The 20,374-nt window shown below is 51.0% G+C and overlaps 1 protein-coding gene across 2 annotated transcripts in view; it reads right to left on the minus strand.

Annotated features, from left to right (window-relative positions):
• Positions 1-2,459: 2,459 nt before the first annotated feature.
• CCDC93 (coiled-coil domain containing 93) overlaps positions 2,460-20,374 on the minus strand; it is an 87,905-nt gene continuing 69,990 nt past the window's right edge. For both annotated transcript variants that reach the window (XM_060153013.1, XM_060153014.1), the window contains 7 exons: positions 19,335-19,397; positions 15,989-16,097; positions 13,919-14,001; positions 11,863-11,900; positions 10,201-10,285; positions 7,344-7,457; positions 2,460-2,843 (listed from right to left, as the gene is read on the minus strand). In XM_060153013.1, the coding sequence (XP_060008996.1) occupies positions 2,790-2,843; positions 7,344-7,457; positions 10,201-10,285; positions 11,863-11,900; positions 13,919-14,001; positions 15,989-16,097; positions 19,335-19,397 (546 nt within the window). In that variant the 3' untranslated portion in view covers positions 2,460-2,789. The remainder of the gene's footprint in view (positions 2,844-7,343; positions 7,458-10,200; positions 10,286-11,862; positions 11,901-13,918; positions 14,002-15,988; positions 16,098-19,334; positions 19,398-20,374) is intronic.

The following is a 20,374-nucleotide window of genomic DNA, read 5'->3' on the forward strand; positions in this document are numbered from 1 at the left end:
CGGCCCAGTGGACACCGGTAGGACCCGGCTCTCCACAGAACATGGGCAATGAACCCACCCCCAATTAAAACCATACCCTGCGGACTCTAAGAGAGCTCAGGCCTGACGAATTTGGGCTGTGCCCTCCCTGTTAAAAAGGGAGACGGGCCCCTGGCTTGTAACCTCAGCGCCTCCCTCGGGGGTGATTGGCTGAGCCCAGTGACCCAGGAGCCTGAATCCATGCCAAGGACAGCAACAAATATGTCCCCAGACGCCTCGTGATCGTCTAGCACGTCCCGCTCGCAGCAGCTCTGATTTCCGTTTAAACCCAAGCAGCCCCGTGTACTCCCTGAGGGGCAAGTGGGATGGAGGGGAGCCCCAGCCCACAGGCTCCCCGAGAATCCCAGGGCACCTGCCGTCAGCAAGCTCACTGCTCTGACTGAGCAGGGACAACGGACCGCTCCCTGGGGAAACCCTGTTCCTCCCGAAGCACAGGTTTCCTAAAAGTAACTTATTTTTTAGCTCTGGAAAAGCCTGTGGGCTTAGCAGAACAGCCAGCCATACTCTGTGGGCGCACAGAAGGACACAGCCCTGGGAGGGCCCCCTGAGGGGCTTCTGAAATGAAAAGGGCCTCGGGGCATCTCCTCAGCCTCTGAGGCCTAACCGTAAAGCACATTTTCTGTCCTCATTACTCACAAGTGCAGCATCCGCCCTGTGGCTTATCTGTGGCAAACAGAATTCTCAAGATGGACTTCTGTAGTTTAATTCAAAATGTGCTCAAGGAGCAGAAATTGATTTATTATCTGTCTTAGGCCTTGTAGATTAAAACATGGGAAAAGATATCTACTGATACCTCCCTACACCAAAACCAAACCGAACGAAACTCCTTAGAAACAGCCCGAAGTAAACACCCCTACTTTTAGAAGAATTATGGCTGCTTCGGATAAGTCGTGCCCTACCTTCCCCAGTCATCTAGAAGAAGGACCACCACAGCCTCCGATATTACCTGTTCCTCTTCCCTACCACCTGTGGATAATACACGAATAATCTAATTGCTCATAAGTTGTTAGTTAGGGAATGGGTCCACGAGCTTCTCAGCATGATAACCAAGATGTTTCTCTGAACCCGAAATAGTTTCCAGTCAAACTGTCGTCTCCTTCCCCTGCCCTCGGAGCGCCACCTGCTCCTTGGCAGTCACTTGCTTCAACTTCATTGAGTCCTTTCAAAACCCACAAAGGACCAGGGCTCAGGGCAAGTGGAGAAGCGCATGGCCCAGGAACGGTGCCCTTATCACTCGGGCACCGGGAGTAGCCTTCTCACGGGGTGGGCCTCGCTGGGAGGACACAGAAGCCAAGGGCTGTTAGTCCAGCAAGAGACTGTTAAAGTCTGTACGCCATCAGCCCCGCTTAACGTATACATTAGGGAACTAAAAATGAGCACGGTGTCCCTGTGGCTGCACTGAGCGCCCTCCTTGCATGTCTGAGCTTTTATGTTTTATGGCCCAAACCTGCTGACTGGTACGTGTGCAAGGCTCGTGTGGAATGACGTGCAAGCCTCGTGCTGGGTTCACTGACCCCAAGCTGCCAGGTTCCCCAGGGCTGGGGCAGGAGAAGTTCTGTGTGGATGGACTGCTACTTCCAGAGGAGAAACCTGAACCCTCCACCTTCCCTTCAAGCCCCTGCAAAGACAGGTCCCAGCCCACCTTTCCAGACTGGTCTCTAAAGCCTCCTGCAGAGACTGGCCGCTCACTCCTCTCCCCACAAGCACGCCTTGTACTCTCCCCACACCCTCTTATACTTTATCCAAAATGGCCTTCCCACCAATCTCTGCTATTAAATTGCTATTCCCCCTTCAGATCCAGCCCAGACCCAGCCTGCTCCACGAAGCCCTCTGGATCTCCGCACACCTCGCCGCTCTTCCTACTGGGACGCCCTCTGGTACCTGCTCACGGCCGGTCCCTCCGCCACTTACACGTTGGCCTGGAGGGCAGTGGCGGGAGAGCCCATCTCCAGGCCCAGCCCTGACCTGTGCAGAGCGGAGGGCATGTGATGTGCTCTTGGAGAGGGGGATGCACGGGACCACCCACAGGGTGGCTGGGACTCACAGGAGAACAGGGCGAGGTGAGGTGTCATTCTTACTTACATATCCTCAAGCTGAGGCCCCTGCTTCCAATTTCTGGTGAGATGAACTTGAGCGGAGCGTGAGGGTGGAGCCAGGGCAGGTGCTGAGCTTTCTTTCTAGTTGCTACACCATCGAGCCTGCTGGCTGGCACCCGAGGGGACGGGAACAAAAGGCACCACGGGCAAGTGAAAGGCCCGAGTGAGCAACACTCACCTGGGCTGGTCATTCAGCTAAAAGCCTTGTTTGCTAAGAAAAAAAAAAATCCCAGTGGTCCAGCTCTGGGGCCACTCGCTGGGAGCCTGGCTGCTGGGTCTCTGCCACCCTGCTCTCGCCCTCAGTGCCTCCTTCTCAGCAGCTGCTCAATTAACATCACTTTATTCAGAGTCCAGACAAACATGGTACCTTCATATGCACAATGTCACTGGAGAAATAAGGGCTGAATCGACACAGAGAACAAATACCGCCCACATTTCTTCAGCGGAGGATGGGTGTCATCCAAGCCACAGTGGTTGCCCCATCGGATTCCATCGACAACAGTGGAAGCAGAAAGGAGAAAGGGAATATCCAGGGTGTCGAGATCATCACACCTGCATCTTTGCTGCGGCGTTCAGAACCATTTCACCATCTTGTAGTTGATACACGGCATTTAGAAAAAGACATCAATGACGTACGATGTCACCTGGGAATTTTCAGGAGGCCTTGGCTTTCACCTTGGACAGCAGCACCTCGTTCTTGCGGCCCTCCTGGAGGGGAAGCAGAGAGAGAGAGCAGAGAGGTGGGGACCGTGTCGGCACCCGCATGAGGCTCAGACGGCCTCTGCATCCTTTCCCATCCCGCAGGGAGCCCTGTGGACCATGGACCAGCCTCCTTGCATGCTGCCACCATCATGGCAGAGCTTCCTGGCCACACGCTGACCTTCAAGGCCCCAACGGCTACAAAGACGACTGGTTTCTGGACTGTGAGAATGAGGATAGGAGAGGATTAGGCACTGTCATTCCAAAAGACTTCAAGATGCCTCTAAAATCCCAAGGGACAGAAGCAGAAAGCAGATACTTATATGCCAATCTTGGACCCCTCCCCCTCCAGTGAGGAAGGGGGAAAGTTCTCGGAGACCACGGCCTAAGGAGTTATAAGAGGCGGCCCCAGTCCACACAGCAGGCAGGGCACGTAGAAAAGCTCTTACCCCGGCAAGAGTGAAGGTTAAGAACACCCTTGGCTTTACGAGAGAAACTCACAGAAGACAGAGGGAAAGAGACGTGTCAGGGGACACCTCCCCCTCAAAGTGAGCTGAAGGAAACCCATCACTGTGTGTGCTGAGGGGTCACTGGGGCCTCCCCCGCGTGGGGAGTCTGGCGTCCAGGGTGCAAGGCCACTGCTGCATCGTTTCATATCCCCTTCTTCCAAAGCTTATCACTGTGTGTCCTCCTTCCCCCTTGTTCGTAGTGGCCCTGACATCTCAGGGTACCTCCATCTGCTAGCACACCATCTCCACACCTTCCCCGGGCCACGTCACGAGGAGCCCTGTTTAGAGTGAGAGGTGAATGCGGCAGGGGGAAGGGCCTGGAGGGGTCGAGCCCGAGGGTGCAGGCCCGGCGTGTGGCTAGGCCTCCAGTTGCCATGCTTGGCTGGAGATCCACTTAGTGTGGAAGAAGAATTTTCTGTCACCCATGGCCCCTCTGCATCCAAGCCCCCTAAAGTCAATGTTTCCATTTCCCTGGGCCCGGCCAGGTGCTCCCGCTTCTCTGGAGGCCCTTTGGTCTTTCTGGCTGCAAGGACCCTGGTTCACCTGTAGGGTTTCTGCGTATCTTCCACTCAGAGCTGGGGAGGCTCTGGGCTGGGTGGGGGTGAAGCTGAATTGTTCTACCAGAAGCAAGATACTCTGACATTTTTTAAGCACGTGTTTTTGGAGGGGTAGAGAGTTAATTTTTCCTGGGGATGGGAAAAAAAAGGTGGTGAAATAAGTAACATGTGTTGTGTTAGAAAAGTTGAGAAGAAAGTTTTCTTATTTAAAAAGAGTTACTGAGATTTGCTTGGGCGAAAAACCTCCAGCCAAAAAAAAAAGGGGGGCGGAGAGGGAGGGGTAAAGACAGACCAAGACGGGCAGAGTCAGGCTATCATATTGTGACACTACTTTCTCTACTTCTGTGTGTTTTTCAAAATTTCCATAATAAAAAGATAAAACAATAAAACAGTGAATAAATAACTTTTGTTACCCACCTCACCTTCTGAATAGAGAAAAAAAAAAAAACCCTAAAAACCAAAACAAACAACTCGTAAGCATCAAAACACTGCTGTGGCAGAGTTCCACCCGGGGTGATTTTGGTCATCACACCACACTGAGATGATGCTGGAAGTTCTCAATAAAAACATCCTTGGCTGTCACCTGGTACGTGAGCACTGACTACCTTTCATGGAATCTCCTCGGAGCCTTTCGGGACTACAGAATGATACTGTCGGTCTGTTCAAAGGAAATACAGAAAGGGCCCTTTAGGTGTTTCTTTCTATAAGAAAAGGGAAGATGTCTCCTCTCTCCTGCTTCTTTCCTGCTGAAGACGGTATGGGGCTCACTAGGTGCCAGACACCCTGAGCTCCGCTCACTGGAGATTACGTGCCCAGAGCCAGCGTCATAAAGATGTATGGCTGGCATTCGTCAGAGCCAGGCTAGAATTGGAATCTTGGTTTGGTGACCTTGTGACAGACTGTGCTTTGGGAAACACAATTAGTTGGTGTAATGATGCAATTAAGGTGATTCCAGAGTATGTGTTTTCTCCTGGCGGACTTGTTATTAATAACAAGTCCAAGAACAAGCAAGCCAATGGGATTTTAGAGACAACCCGACGTTGCCAGTCAAAAAAGGCCTTGATCTCAGAGGAGGCTGGATCAGGCACGGAGCCCATAGGCGTCAAGGGGCTCAGTTAATATGGAGTCAACTAAACCATAAAGGGATGACGGCGGTGGTCAAAGGCCATGTTCTGGCTAACGCCCTGCTCTGCATGAAGAGCCATTACTGCCCAGGACGGTGCTGGGGACCAGGATGCAGTGAGAACTCAGACCTGGGGAGCAGTAACCCAAGCAGGTCGAGGAGAGGCAAATAAAGGAGGCAGACAGAGGGTTCTGGGAGGAGAGTCCATCCTGGGATGAGAGTCTGACTTTTCGAACTGTGTTTCTTCCACAGATGAGATCTTACCTGACACTGCAATACGTAAAAGAACAATTCCTCTACCTGGAGGAATGGGGTGGAAACTGGGGAGCAGCAGGCAAGCCTCAACACCTGTGATGGCCCCAAGTTACCTCAGAGGATCTTGAAAAAAAAAATTAAGATTTGGGAATGCTAACCTGTGGTTGTTAATTTTAAATTTTTGCCAAGTAAAATGATAAAAAAAAAAGGAATGCACACTGTCACTATCATTTTATAAGAGAGAGCAATTTTAACATCAAAAAACAAGGGGACATGCAATTTTTTAAAAAGGTGAGTCCTTTAAGTGAAATACACTGAGCTATCTGAGGAACATATATCACATTCCCCCTGCCCCCTTTTTTCCAACTTGTTTTGGACTGAAGAAAACTGAGGCCAGCACCTGGTCCAGTCTGGGGTCTTCTCAGGCTCTGAGGGACCCACCCTCAGTCTCTGACTGAGAGTAACGGTGCCGAAGAGGCGGGAACGTGGAAACCTCCAGCTTAACGCATCTGAGGGAACCTTCCCTTCGGAGGAGAGATCACCCCAAGCCTTCAGCCTGAGAGCCTGCAGTGCAACAGTGAGCTTTTCTATGTCACTTTTATTTGCTTTGATTCTGACAGCTTATACTTATCCTCCTCAGCTCATTTGCTTTCTGTTCCTGCTGTCAAAAGGGCAGTGCTGGCGTTCACGCAACGTGTGAAATGTAGTTCTCCTCTGGGCCTTTTCTCCTTGTGCGTTATTTGCGAACAAGGAGCTCAGATGGGGCGCAGCGGGTCCCTACTTGTTCCCTGTCAGCTCACTCACTGGTCCTTCAGCTCCAACTGCTGCCGGCCACAGGGGCCCCCGGACCCGGAGAACCTCTCCTGGCCACTCTGCCCGAGGCCAGGTCCTTCTCGTTGGAGAGAGGCCTTCCCCGACCACACCCTCTACATTAGTCCCCGCCAAGGCAATGGCTGGAAGTACTTCTTATTTGTTACTACTTGTTTATGAGGGTCTGTTTCCTAGCTTGCTATCTGTCTCCCCAACCACAATGCAAGCTCCCGGACACAGGGACCCAGTCTGTTTTACGACTTGATGTATCTATCCCAGGGCCATGGCAGGAGCTGGAAGAAAGAACATTCATTGAAAGGACGAGAGAATCTGAAATGCCTACGGTTGTGGTTCTCAAAAGTTAAGTTACAAAAAAGGGAAGGAGAAGTAGAGAAGAAAAAGACAAGGAAGGGAGAGAGAAGAGCCTCAAAACAGGTAAGGACCTGTTACTGGTATGGACAGATTGTATTTTTTATTCCACTGACCACACCCCAGGATACAACTACCTTTAGCCGCCCCCTGTATTTTCAGCAATCTCTAAATTCACTAAAACCACATGGATTTACATTAGAAAGGGGGAAAAATTCCGGAAAATAAAGCTGATGAGACAGATCTTGGCAAGCAAAAGGATAAAGTCTCCTTTCTGGAAATTTTCTTAAAAGGGCACGTTTCCTTCTGGAATGATGGAGAATAATCCTGCCCAAATGCAGGGAGAAAAGACAGGGGCAAACGAAGTTCACCTGCGTGTGTGGGTGTGACAGGTGCCAGACACAGACTAGATGCTCTCCTCTCTCGTCTGACCCAACAGGGATGAGGTCCCTCCCCACCTGCACAGCTGGCGAGTGGCAGGATTTGAACCCAAGCCTGCCACACTCAAATTCACTCACCTCCCATGTGGCTTCTCAAGGTCCCTCCCCAGTCTAAGATTGGGAGGAGGGGAAATGCTAGACCTGAACCCACAGCAAACACTGTTTCCAGGTGGGCTGAGGAGGCCATTTTACTTGTGAGTTTAATGTGGTTACTGAGTGTTAGGAAATTGAAGTGACGTTTCTTAGAATGTCCAGTTAGAGCCTCAAGATGGGCCGCAGAACAACGCAATCGTGACGCACGCTTCACTGTCACATCCACTGCCAACTTGCTATCTCCCATTTCAGACCAGTGGAAAGACAAAGCAATGCTCTGGTTTGCAAAGGCTCATCTGGGGGCAAACACAAATCTCGCCCAGCCTTACATGCCAGCCCAGCCCTCCTCTTACCTCCTTGAACTCTTTCACAGTCTTAAAGTACAGCCTCTGTTTTTCTAACAGCTCCAAGTACTGGTCGTTCAACTGGTCTCTTCTCATTTTGTTCTCTTGCTTCTTCTTCTCCATCTGTTGAAACATTTTGGGAAATGGTGATAAAAGGCATGTTCTGACCAAGGGCGGCTGGCAACGTCCAAAAGGCAACTATTACTAACATTTTCATGGATTTCCTTCCAGTAGTTTCCTTCTATGCATCATTTTTGAGGTTGGTTTATTTATTTGCATAATATTGCACAGAGACTCTATAATTTTTCAGCAATTCTCCTATCACTGGGCATTAACTGTTTCCTTTACAGAAAGCCCCCTATATACGAACCTTCAAGTTGTGAACTTTCAAAGATGAGAACGTGCGTTTGCGTGTCCAATCACGTAAGTTAGTTCACGCGTCCGGCGTACACTGTCATGTGTGTGCATCCTCTACAAGTGGTTGTGCTTTTGTGTACTTTACTGTACAGTACTGTATAGAATACAGTATCTTTATTTCAAGCCCAGGATGTCCGGAAGCAAGCGTAAAACCAGCAGTGAGGTAGCTGGTACTGTACTGTACTTTTCAAGGTACTGTACTATAAGATTAAAAATGTTTTCTTTATTTTTTTGTGTTTGTTTCTTACGTATTATTTGTGTGAAAAGTATTATAAACCTATTACAGTACAGTACTGTATAACTGATTGTGTTAGTTGGGTACCTAGGCCGACTCTGTTGGACTTAAGAACAAATTGGACTTACGAATGTGCTCTCGGAACGGAATTCGTTCGTAGGGGACTTCCTGTCATGAGTTTTCGTGTGTGTGAATATAAACGATTTCACAAGAAACAGGTAGGCAGTACCCTCTTTATTCAGCAACTCTTCCATGGACACCCAGTCTATTACTTGCACTCACTGCTCGTCTGTTCCGTGCACACCCTTCACCTGCCAGTTCCGGGGAAACCTGAGCTCTGGGGTACACACGCTCCCCTGCCACCTCTATCTGAGCGGGACCCATCATGACACCTAGATACGGAGGGCTGTGATTTTGTTTCTTTTAAATAAACACAACAAAAGACATCCATCCAAATGAGCACTGCTCTGCAGAGCAGACTTACTCCATTCAAGTGCCAGTCATTATTCAAACCCTACCTGGAACCCTTGTTGAGAACTGCTTTTGGAGTCAACAGAATGAATTCACTTAAAACAAACAGTTCTTGGGTGCCTGCTACAGATCAGGTGCTGTTGTCAGCCACCAGCAGGACAGACACGAGAGGAGAGAGCCCTCCCTGCCCTGGCACCTGACCATGCTTCTGGTGCCCGGCCACCTCGCGGGCGGGACGGGCACAAGGGCTGCCTCCTTCGCTGGCCAGCACTGAGGTGCCTTCGCCATGAAGCCTGGGGGAGGATGGAGAGAATGAAGGGGTCGGGCCCATTTCTCTCCCCAAGAATGCATCCGATAGTCATCAAAGGGGAAGCCAAAGGGGAAAAAACCCCAGTAACCTCCTGTTGTTCTTTACTATGAGCAAAAGCATCTCCCTGAGGACAAGCATGGCAGCTGGAAAGGTCCCCGCACTGAGGTTGGGTTGTTATAGGCCTGTGGTTGGCCAGGCTCTCTGCCCCCCACTTCCCTCGTGCCCCAGATCATCAAGAAGGGACTCCACTCCCTCCTGCAACAGAGCCTGTCCGCCCTGGGTAAGGATCCACGCACATGGACAGGTGCTGCCTCATCTTTGCCCTCATTTTTGAGGTTGAATAGTCTTGTCACCAGTGACACATTTTTTCTTTTTTTTGCTCTTCTGACATGATTTTACTGACGCCCTTAATAGGAAGATGAATATTTTGCTACAGGGAAAGGGGGTATGGTGAGCTTTTGCCCGCAGTTCATCTCTGGTGAGATGGGATTACAGGCAGCTTGAATGAGTCGATTTTTAGGACAGGTCCTACAGGCAATCCTTCCTTTCATGTGTTTACACTCTGGGTGCCCTCATCGGACCACTTTGCCCCAGGATTGTGAGAGGAGATGCCCTAAGTCCCCAGAAGGTTCCACTGCCGTGCCCGAGGACCAGGTGTGTGATACGTTTTAAAAACACGACCAAAAGCAAGAGACATTGGAAGCACTAGTTAGGATTTGTCTGGCTATGGTAATGGGAGGCTGTGGCTGCGTGCCCGGCTTTCAGACCGTCAGCAAGTCTTCTTTCCTACCGACAAAGTGTGCCCGTGCAGAGCCACAGAGCGTGGAAATCCCCACGCTGCGCCCCGTCTGGAAGATTCTCTGCAAAGCTATCTCTGGAGCACCCACACCCCTCTTCAGTTCCGCTCTTTTCTCTTCTGACTTCTGAGGCTCAATATCCTCTCACTTTAGCAGAGTTCAGCAATTACTTGCACTTTTTACAGGGGGTTTCTGGAAACTAAAATGCTCTTAAGCTGCTAAGGAATGAATCCCTAACGGTAGAATGTCAGGAACCAAAGAGCCAGTGAGGATGTGTTTCTGGGCAAGAGAGAAGGCCTGCTGGTGAAAGTTTCCTCATCTGTGAAGTGGGGGGAACCCCACTCACTTAAGAGGGCTTTAGGAGGATTAGCACAGTGCTTGCCACATGGCAGGTGTTCCGTCCACAGAGCTGTTGCTAAGAGCAGCCTCTGAACGACCAGTGCGGGCAGCCCGTGGAGCTAGCCTGCCCACTGCAGGGTCAGAGGCCTGGTGGGACCCCTTGCAGAGACACTGAAGACGTGTCTTCAGAATTGAGAGCACGTTCCCAGGACAAACAGAAGAGGCCTGCTTTCCCCAGGGCCTTCTCCATCACCAGTGTGAAACCCTGGCCGCATTACAGAAAGGAAACCATCTGACCTTCATTCGACTTTGCTTAATTCCTTCTACGATCTGTTCCATCTGACGTAAAAACTGGTCCCGGGAAGCAGGGGAGGCCATGGCTCTGAAAGAAAGACCAGCAGAGGTATGACCAGCAAACAGGACTCTCAGAAAAGGGGAGGCAGCGAGGGGTCAGCCCTGTACCCGGATAATGCCCCAGGAGGCAAGCAGGCATTTGCAAGGCAGGATGGACCCGTGGGGCCCCCGAGATTCCAGGCAGCCCAAGATTCTCAACTCTGAGGAAGGCATGAACATTAGCCTGGTCTTGTAACTGAACAGTAATCTTTTTTTCCCACTCTCCCTATAGTTTTCTCACTAATACATATTTTCTTAAATAAAATAAAACGTGACTAAAATTAACAATTTTTTTTTTTTTAAATTCTGAACGATGGCAGGTTCTGCTTAAGAAGTGAATTTCACTTAGTTTTTAAAAATCTGCAGATTTAGAGGCACTGTTCGAGACTGAGAGACATTTTCTGAGATTTTCCTAAAACCAGGCTGGGAAACCTGGTCCTGTTTCCAGGAATAGCAGCTAAAGAAGCGATGCCCTAAAACTTGCCCCTTCACCTCCAGTTCTGCAGAGGAAATGACACCAGAAGGATCAGAGCACACGGATACAAGAATGAGAATTCTTCCAAAGGACAGGCTGAGAGAAAGCAGAATCGGCCACAAAAACACTCAAACCTCAGCTTCTCTCAATGATCAGGGGATAAAGATGAAGGAACCATTTTCAGAAATGTCACAAGGTTGTTAAGTCACTAACTGAATCTGAATGTTAAATGGGGCTGTGAGGATTTTTGTTTGTTTTTAGTTAGAAATGAAACTTAAAGTCTACAACTTGTTATCCATTAAGATCTTAGTTGCTGGTCACCTGCCAGGGGACAGCAGAGACCTGTGCTGGAAGGAGAGGAAGCCTGATGGACGGAGAGCCAGCCTGGGGCTGCCCGGATGGCGGGCAGGCCAATGGCCATGCTTGAGGGCTGGTATGATTTGGCTACAGATGGGCCTTGCCATCCAGCTTTTGGAGAACATTATTTATACCTGAACAAAGTAGTTTAGAGTATGCACATGACTTAAAAGCCAAAATCTACCACAGATTTGAAAAGTATTTAAAAAAATCATATAGGTTATTTCATTATTTAAATTTTATTTTATCTTATTTTATTTTTTGGCCACACCACACGGCTTGTGGGATCTTAGTTCCCCGAGCAGGGACTGAAGCTCTGGGCCCTCGGCAGTGAAAGCACAGGGTCCTAACCACTGGACCGCCAGGGAATTGCCTCGTTATCTAAAATTTAAAGCATCTCTATGTGCTCAAAAACAAAAGTTATTAATCTCATCCTAGCAGGACAAAAGTAATCTATGAAGAAATCATAGTAGTTAGGCACAGTCAAATTATTTGAAAGTTCACCTTTTCCCTAAGCTATTCCTTGGTGTTTTTTAAAATTCACTGTATCGTTAAGTTTTTGCAAGAACTCAAGCTCTGCGTAAACCAAGGCACATCCGCACGTAGCAGCAGGGGTGAAAGCGTAAGTAAGAATCCCACCCTGAGCGCTGGGCCTTGCTCGATCGGGCAGAGGCGAGCCAACAAAAGCGCAGGGCACACAAGCCACCGACAGGAGGAGGGCTGAGAGCACTTACTGTGAGAAGTTCTCATGAACTGAGTTCAGCAGGCTAATCTGGGGAGGAAAGAAGAACAAAAACACAAAGCAAAGGCTGACAGACGCCTGTGCTGACCCCAGCCACCGCAAGCTTGTCACGTGTCTCTGGAGGCTGCTTCTGAGATGAACACACCTTGTTCGCACAGATGAAAGTAACATGAAAAAAAAGAGCAACGTGTTCTCACCTCCAGAGTTTCCCCAGAGCGTCTGTCTACCTTCCCACAGCCATGACCACAGGAATGACGGAACCCAACGCCCAGCTGGGAAGCCTAAGCCAACATTAGGGCTCTTAGGGCTGTACCACAGCCCTTTCGATCTCACCAAACACTGCACTTTATTTTCAGGGCCATCAGCTCAGCAGAGGGTCAGTGGGCGTGGAGGGTGAGAACACCGTGCCCGTTCTGCTCCTTCCCACAAAGTCTCTGCCAATGCGGCCAGCTGCCGGGCGGCCCTAAGAGCGTCCACGGGGGTGCGCCCTTCAAGGCCCCTGTGCCCTAGAAACGCCATAGCCCGCACCTAGGACTCTCTACCTGTCCTGGCGACCATCCAGGGCAGGCCTGTGAGTCTGGAGTCTAGAAACCTAGGTCCTCTTTCTGGCTCTGTCACTGACTTGGCTTGTGAGCTCAGGACTGAGCATTTACTATACTTGGACTCAGGGTCACACTCTGTAAAACGGAGATGATATTCTTGTCCTTATGACTCCACAGGCATGTTGAAAGCTAAAATATCACAGGTATAAATAGACCTGAGATAAAATGTACAGTTTATCCAAATGCAAACTTCTAACCGCATTAGTATGGCTTGGAATTTAAATAGCCCCACCCCACTGCATACTTCTCGTTTCTAAAAGAATGCAACAACTTTAAACACTGCTGATGAAGGAAGGTCAGTGGGCTTCGAGGCTTCCTCAGGAGGGGCTGTCCATCTTCCCTCACCAGGCAGGAAGAACCCAAGGCCAGGGTGTGCAGCAGAGCTACCCCCAGGGCTGACGTAAATCCCCCAAACGCACTCGGCTCATCTCCTCGAATGTTTATCAGATGCCTGTTCTGTGCCCATTACTGTGTACGGCCCTGGATACTGAGAAAACAGAACCCAACCCCTCCTCGAGGAGTGCATCTCGGAGGAGAGAGATCGATCTGGTTTGACTGACAATAGGCAGTCAAGGACAGTACTCACTGATGCCTCCATTTGCGTCCAGGTAAAAGACACGTCTGTAATACTGTTCCTAGTAGACTGGTAATTAGTGCAGGTTGCAGGATGATGATAAAATAAAAATAGGTTCTGTCACCCTCGAGGGGAGGGGGAGGCAGGAGCTAATACGTATCACCACATGCGAGGGACTTCACAGGCACTGCCTCGGTCTGTCTCCGGCACTGCAGTTCTCCCCGTTTTACAGGTGAGGAAGACAAAGCCGCACTAAAACCCAAACCCCTGTGAGTCCAGGGTGCCTGCTGCCACTACCACACTGTGCTGCCGCTGGGAAGACAGCGCTGCTTTTTCCTAAACACAGCTGCACACCTGCCCCAATCGTCTGCCTTCCATCGAGGGCCCTGACCACCAGGGGATCTGGCCTGAGTCGGAGTAACATGGAGGGGCCGCCCCGGTCACCCCTCCCACTCCCGCTTTCGTTCTCACAGTTCTTTTCGTTCACGCCTCCGTCTGCCGCGGATGATTAAACCGCCATTTCCCCCTGTCAACCCTGACAGCCCACCCTCCCCATTTCCTTTAGCTGGCTCTTTCCTTCCCCTAAAACTCACACTAAAGTCTCAGCAGCTGCAGGCCCTCCTCCGTTTGCACTCTCGAGCTTCCAGGATGTTTCTTTTTATGACGTCGTCGCTCACGAGGTGCCATACAACTGCTGCCCACCCTGCACACTGGGCACTTTCTGACCCTGTAGTCGGCGCTGGGCACACGACAGGTGCTCTTCGCACTTCAGCCGAAGGCATCCCGACAGCAGGTTCGTGCAAACTTCCCGGGCGGACAGCACTGGTAGCTGCTCATCTGATTATGTTTCTTCTTTCTATAAAGGCTCTTACCTCTTTTTCCAAATAAACCTTCTTGTCATCCAGGGTGTTATATAAAGTGAAAAACTGCTTGGTTTCTTTGTGCACTGCTGAAACTGCAAATGCAAAGAAATCAGCAGGTAAGTGAGAAAATGTATCAAAACAATCCTGAGTACCCTCTCCCCGCGGAGGCGCTGCAGGACTCGGACCTGCCAGTGCCGTCTGTGCGGAAGCCCCACGGGGCACAAAGGCCGGTGTAGGGCTGCCGCAGGCCGACGGCACGTGCGTGGCAGCCGTGACGGGCCCGCCGACACGAGGAGCCAGCGGAAGCTCCCTGTCGGCGTGCGGGACGCGGGTTTCTCCGAAGTCCTCCAGGTGAGGGGTCCCGGGAGGAAGGCAGAGGGACGAAGCAGCCCCATGCCAGCTCTTCCTGTCTGTGTGGCTCCCGCCCTTCCCACGCTCCTCAGGGGCAGGGGCCACAGCCGGCTCGCTTTTGTAAACCCCGTGCTTGGGGAGAAAGATTTAACTTAAGGCAGAAACTATTTTCTGCTGAGAAACTGCCATCGTTGACACCTGCCCCTGATCATCTGAGTCAAACGTGAGGACCGCATAAAACGTCAGGGTGGTGGGGTAAGACGTGAAAGGAAGCGTGCGTCTGGACGCATGTTCTGAGCAGGGACGGTGCTCCGGCTTGAACCAGGAAGGATGGTTGAGACGCCAACGTCTCAAGGGAAAATCTGGGGTATATTCTGAAGGAAGACTTGGAGTTTTCCAAGTGGGAACTGTAGGGCACTGGCCTCCTGGGCCTGGGACCAGCTCACAGGGGTGAGGGGCACAGGGACTGCAGGGGGGCCAGCTGGCCCAGACGAGGCAGGAGTTAGGATTCTGAAGACCGTCCATCCAGTTAGGGGGAGCTATTAAATGTCAAGGCTTTTAAAGCAAGAGTGTAACGTGATCAAATTTTGTGTGAGAAAGATCCCTCGGGCAGGAGCGCAGACAAGGGGTTAGACTCTGGGCAGTGATGAGAAGGTGGTTGCAGCAGGGAAGACGGGGGCCTAACTTGGCTTGACAGCGATCCCAGTGGCCGAGGGCAAGGACGGAGGGGGAGGCAAATTCAGTCTTGTATGTGCTGAGTTTGAGGTACCCGGGACACAAGCAAGAGTGGGAGCCTAAGGAAGGGGTGATGGTCCAGGGTCTGTTTACAGAGGATGGGAGCTGGGCCTGGAAGGATTTTTGTCTAACAGAGTGAAGAAGGGGTCCCAGGCGCAGGTTAACAGGAGTCAAGGCCTAGGATGTCAAAGTGCATGGTGTAGTCAGAGGCAGCGTGTGCACTGAGGAGGGCAGAGTGGGGACTGCGGGCAGGAATCGGGACCTTCGGGCAGGCCACCTAGACTGGGGGGGGTCCTGGGCAGAATAAGGAGAGAGGCTTTCTTCAGTGGGTCTAGGAAGCGCCTGAGGATTTGTCACTGGAGAGAAGTGATATGACTGGATGGGTGGATGACAGACTCAGAAGGGGCTGCAGACCAGCGAAGGCTCACTGGGCTGAGCTATGATGCCAGGGAGAACAGATATGGCAGCTGCGCTGGGAAGAGAAAGGCAATGACAGCTCTGAGTGTCACTCTGAGCCTGACGAGATGTGCTCACTGATTTAGGCTGAGGGAGACCCAGTCCTGCATCCCTGGGTGAGCATGATGCTGTTAAAGGCAAGGACCACATGAGCAAGAAGGTCTGCAGAGGAGAAGAACAACGAGCGAAGGCTGATCTAGAGATGCCGGGGTCGCGAGGTTCCGTGTGACGCTGGAAAGTGGAGCCCGATGACTGACAGGGATGAGGGTGGGCTAGAGGCATCACTCTAAGAGCTCAATCAGCTTAAGCTATCTGTCCAGGGAGAGGGCAGTCAGAGCTCCATGGTGTTTCTCTTGGGCTTCTGGGCTACGTGAAGTGAGTGGGCCTGACGATGAGCTGGGGGCCTCCCCAGGGGTGGCTTTCATGGACGGTGCCACCACGCTGAAGTGGGACAGAACCCCGCGCCTCCTGCCCCCCCCCCACCCCCCACCGCCGCAGAGTCAGCCTCGGGAGCTTGTGTGTGGTCGATGCACCTACTCTGGCGGTAGAGTTCGATAAATCTCTTCTGATACTGTATTAGCTCGGCTCTGCTGGGCACTTCGTCAATCCTGCGATGCAAAATTGCTATTTCTCGGTTTCTTCGAGCCTAGATGCAAAAGGGGAGGGGGAGACAACACTGTTTGGTGAAAGGGCTTACGTGTCCTCTGGGGAGGCAAAACACTGCCGCCACCCACCCTGTGCCCACACCCACCCTGGAAGGCAGGCACCCGACGCGGCTGCGGCCTGAGGTGCGCGTCTCAGACCCTGACTCCCCCGGCAACACAGGGCGAAGGCGTCAAAATAATGGATCGGAGGGAGGATTCTGAACAGGAGGGCATGTGTGGATGGTGCCCCCGGCCAGCCCACCAGGCCCCCAAGGACGCCAGAGCAGCTGATTCCCAGCGTCAGGCAGGGACCAGGAAACAGAAGTGCTTCCCAGATGACAAGGGACGCTGCCCTGCTGCCTCCATGCACATCCCAAATCCCTCAGGTGTTTGAAAAGCTCCTACAGTTTCCTCCTAAAGCAGCTTTCTGGCACTTTCCCCCTCCTGTGAAACGAACTGGGCTCTTCTAGCCGAACTGCTCCAGGTGCATCTGGGGAGGCAGGGCTGTGCGTGGCGCAGGGGAGACCTCGGGCTCCGAGGTGGGCGGCTTCCCCGAGGGGCAGCGCTGAAGAGGGCCACCCAGCTCCCACCACAGGTTCACGGTCAGCGCTGCCCTTCTGCTGCGCCTCTCTGTCCTCCCCCTCTCTGGCCCACTTTATCACAGCGGCAGACGGGGACCTCTAATTCATTAGGACGCAAAAACCCCTCCAGGCGCAAAACGCACTATCAACTGTCGTGATCAAACCAAAATAGTGCCTGCTGCCCTGGCTCTGGCTCCTATACTTTCTCAGGAATCTAAAGATAAAATCATTCACTCTTTTCACTGTATCTTTAACCTCTCCTTTTCTACTGGCTTCTTCTCATCGGCATTTAAATATGTTCAAGTCCCTCATCCTTAGAAAGGCCCTTCCTTAAACCCTGATCATCTTTCAGCTTCCATCTTTCTCCTCCCTTTAATAGCACAACTTCCCGAGAGCAACGTACCCCAGTGCCTCTGACCCCTCCGCTCCCCTCGGTCACCCTTCAACCCACTGCCGCGGGCTGCTCCCAACACCCACTGGCACCGCTCTCGCCAAGGTCACCACAGACCTTCTCTCTGCACCTGTGGAAATTCTCAGCTTCCAGCTTTCCTGACTTCTGGCAACACTGACCCTTCTCTCCCCTGAGCTCTCTGTTCAGCTGCCACGAGACCTTGGGCTCCTGTCTTCCCTGGGCCTCCGGCTGCCTGCTTGGTCTCAACCCTCATTGGTGGAATCCTTCTTTGCCTCTTCTCAGCCTGTATTTTCACATCCTAGGTTACCACCTATACAGCGCTGACCCCCAGATCTCCAGCCCAGACTATTCCTACTGGGGTGAGTACCCCAACCTTTAAAAGCCCTAAACAGGTCTCATTAACACTTCTATCCACACTCCCATCCCCTTCAGCCCTATCCTTTCTCCTTCAGGCTTTTGCTCGATGAATAACACAAGGATCCACACTATTGCCCAAGTCAGAGATTCCCCCACCATCCTCGACTCCACTTTTCCTCTAACCCATCCCCAGTTCCATGGATAAAGCTGCTCAGCCTCTCACCTGCCGGTTTATTTCTGTCCATTTTCACTGACCCAGCCCTGGCTCAGGCTTCAGCAGGCTTAGGGTTCTACTGCACCTTCCCTCTAGCCAGCATGTATGACTGACCCCCAGGTCTCCAGCCTGCAGTATGCAATTCGCATATAAGCCCCCTTGTACTTTGATGTATATGGACATATCTTGGTTCTCAAACAGCCAGCCGGCTCCCAGAAGATAGAGCATCCCGTTTACTATTCCTGGGGTCTAATGCAACACTGAATACACAGTAAGCACACAGTCAAAAAGTTTCCAAGTATGCAGATGTCCTGTCCCGATTTTATTTAATTCTGTGTCTCTTTAAGATTGGTACAGTGTCCTTGTATCAGGACAAATTTGACTCCCCGGAATTTAGCCCAACAACTCAGCAAAGTAAGCACGGGCCAGAGAAAGGAGAAAGAGGGTCCCATTGGCCCCTGCAGCCCCTTGGCCGCTCCCCCCCAGAACCTGGCCTTCCTTTCCCAGAGAACAGAGAGAAGGCCCGGGCCAAAGTGCAGCACAAGTTAACTCTTGGCTTTTGAATGTGCATGAGCCAGAATCCGGCAATGTAAAAGATTCTATAACGTAATTTTGATCTACGTGAATTTAGAGCCAACTTTAAAACTCCCCATATTTGATGGCCTTCTCACAAACCCCTAAGGTTATCAACTAAGACAGCTAAAGTGGGCACTTAATTTAGGGGAAAGGTACTAGACAAGAACACAATATTTTTAAATCTACCTTATCCTCCCCCCGCCACATTTTTTTAAACAGCTATGAGATATAATTCACAGGCCATACATTTCACCCAAAGTATACAATTCAATGGTTTTTAGTATACTCACAGAGTTGTACGACCATCACCACTACCTAAAATTGCAGAACTTTTTCATCACCCCAAAAGAAACCCGTACCAATCAGCAGTCACTCCCATGTCTCCCCACCCCTTACCCCCACCATTAGGCAGCATTAATGCACTTTCTGTCTCTACAGATTTGCCTCTTCTGGACATTTTAACAATTTTTTGTAGTTTGCAGAGTACAAGTTTTACAATTCTTTTGTTAAATATATTCCTAAGTATTCTTTTCTACTGTAAATAAAATTTTCTTAATTAAAAAAACAAAAAAGGGCTTCCCTGGTGGCGCAGTGGTTGAGAGTCCGCCTGCCGATGCAGGGGACATGGGTTCGTGCCCCGGTCCGGGAAGGTACCACATGCTGCGGAGCGGCTGGGCCCGTGAGTCATGGCCGCTGAGCCTGAGCGTCCAGAGCTTGTGCCCCGCAACGGGAGAGGCCACAGCAGTGAGAGGCCCGGGTACCGCAAAAGAAAAAGTACTGGACAAGAACATTAGACCTCTAACCTTCGCTCCGGCACTTACCAGCTGCTTGTACTTCACAGATGTGAGTCAATTTCTTCACACAGAAGATGAGGCTAATAGCTACTTTCCACCCACCTCAAATCAAACGAGACGATGGTGAAACAACATACCAGTGTGAGGTGTTATAACCAACATAATCCGCTGAGTTACACTCCAGATAGGAGAGCGAACAGCAGCTTTCCCGAGCCTCCCCAGCTCTTAGATGCTGAGGCTTTCTACCTCTGCTACAGGCAGGCAAGCCTAGTTAGAGGCATTTACTGGCTCTTGTTTTCGCTCACCTGTAGTAAACGGATCTTGTACAGCTTCTCTTTCTCCATATTGTACCGTCTGTCTAGGTCTTCCTGAAATTGGAAAGAAACACAATTATCTGGGAAGAGGAAATTTTCATGTTTTGATGAAATCTTTTGAAGTTGGACAGTTTTTATACATCTCCCTCATCCTGAGGCTCCAAATTCCTTTTTTCAAATGGCTGAGTTCAGGGTTGGGTCCTAAGTCCCGGGAGACCCTTGACACTCTTTCACATCACTTTATGACAACTCTTCCTTCTTCCGGGACCCAGGCTGCATCCAGGGCTCTTAAGTGAAGTATCCCTCAAGTCCACGTGCCCTTTCCTCCCGCACCAAAGAAGATCCACGAGGAGGAGAAGACAACCGTGACTTAAAGAGCCTGTCGTTCTATGTCTCTGTGTTTGGAGGTGATGATGGCTTGCTTCCTGCGTTTCTGTTTAGACCTGCACTATCCAATACGATAGCCACCAGCCACAAGCGGCTATTTAAATTTACGGTAACTAAAACTTACAAATATTCAGTTTCTCAACTTCCCTAGCCACGTTTCAAGTGTCCAGTAGCCACATGCAGCTAGTGGCTACCACACTGGACAGCAGAGACAGAGAACATTTCCACCACTGCAGAAAGGCCCTTTGGAGGGAGTTGAATTAAAAGAGAGAAAGTAGCCCCTCGCTGAACCCAATGGGGTAAAAGACATGGCTGGATGGTTTGCTGAACTGGGGGAAGCTACAGTAGTGTCAGAGGTGCCCCTTCCCCACTGTGTGTGTACACACACACACACACACACACACACACACACAAACACACACAACCAGCTCCTCCATGGGGCTCAGCTGCAGGCAAGCCTCAACAGCCTTCACCATGGGAGTCCCGAAGCTCACTCTCTAGGAGCCTCTGAGAGCACGAAGGGAAGAGAAACCCTAAAGGAGGAGAATGTTAGAGGCTTTCCTGTTTCTCTCGTCCTTCTCTTCTTCCTTTTCTATTCCTTTCTCCTAGAAGCACCTGTTTAACTCAGAACAGGGGTCCGCAAA

The sequence above is a fragment of the Lagenorhynchus albirostris genome, chromosome 6, assembly GCF_949774975.1.
Source record: "Lagenorhynchus albirostris chromosome 6, mLagAlb1.1, whole genome shotgun sequence".
NCBI classification, from domain to species: Eukaryota; Metazoa; Chordata; class Mammalia; order Artiodactyla; family Delphinidae; genus Lagenorhynchus; species Lagenorhynchus albirostris.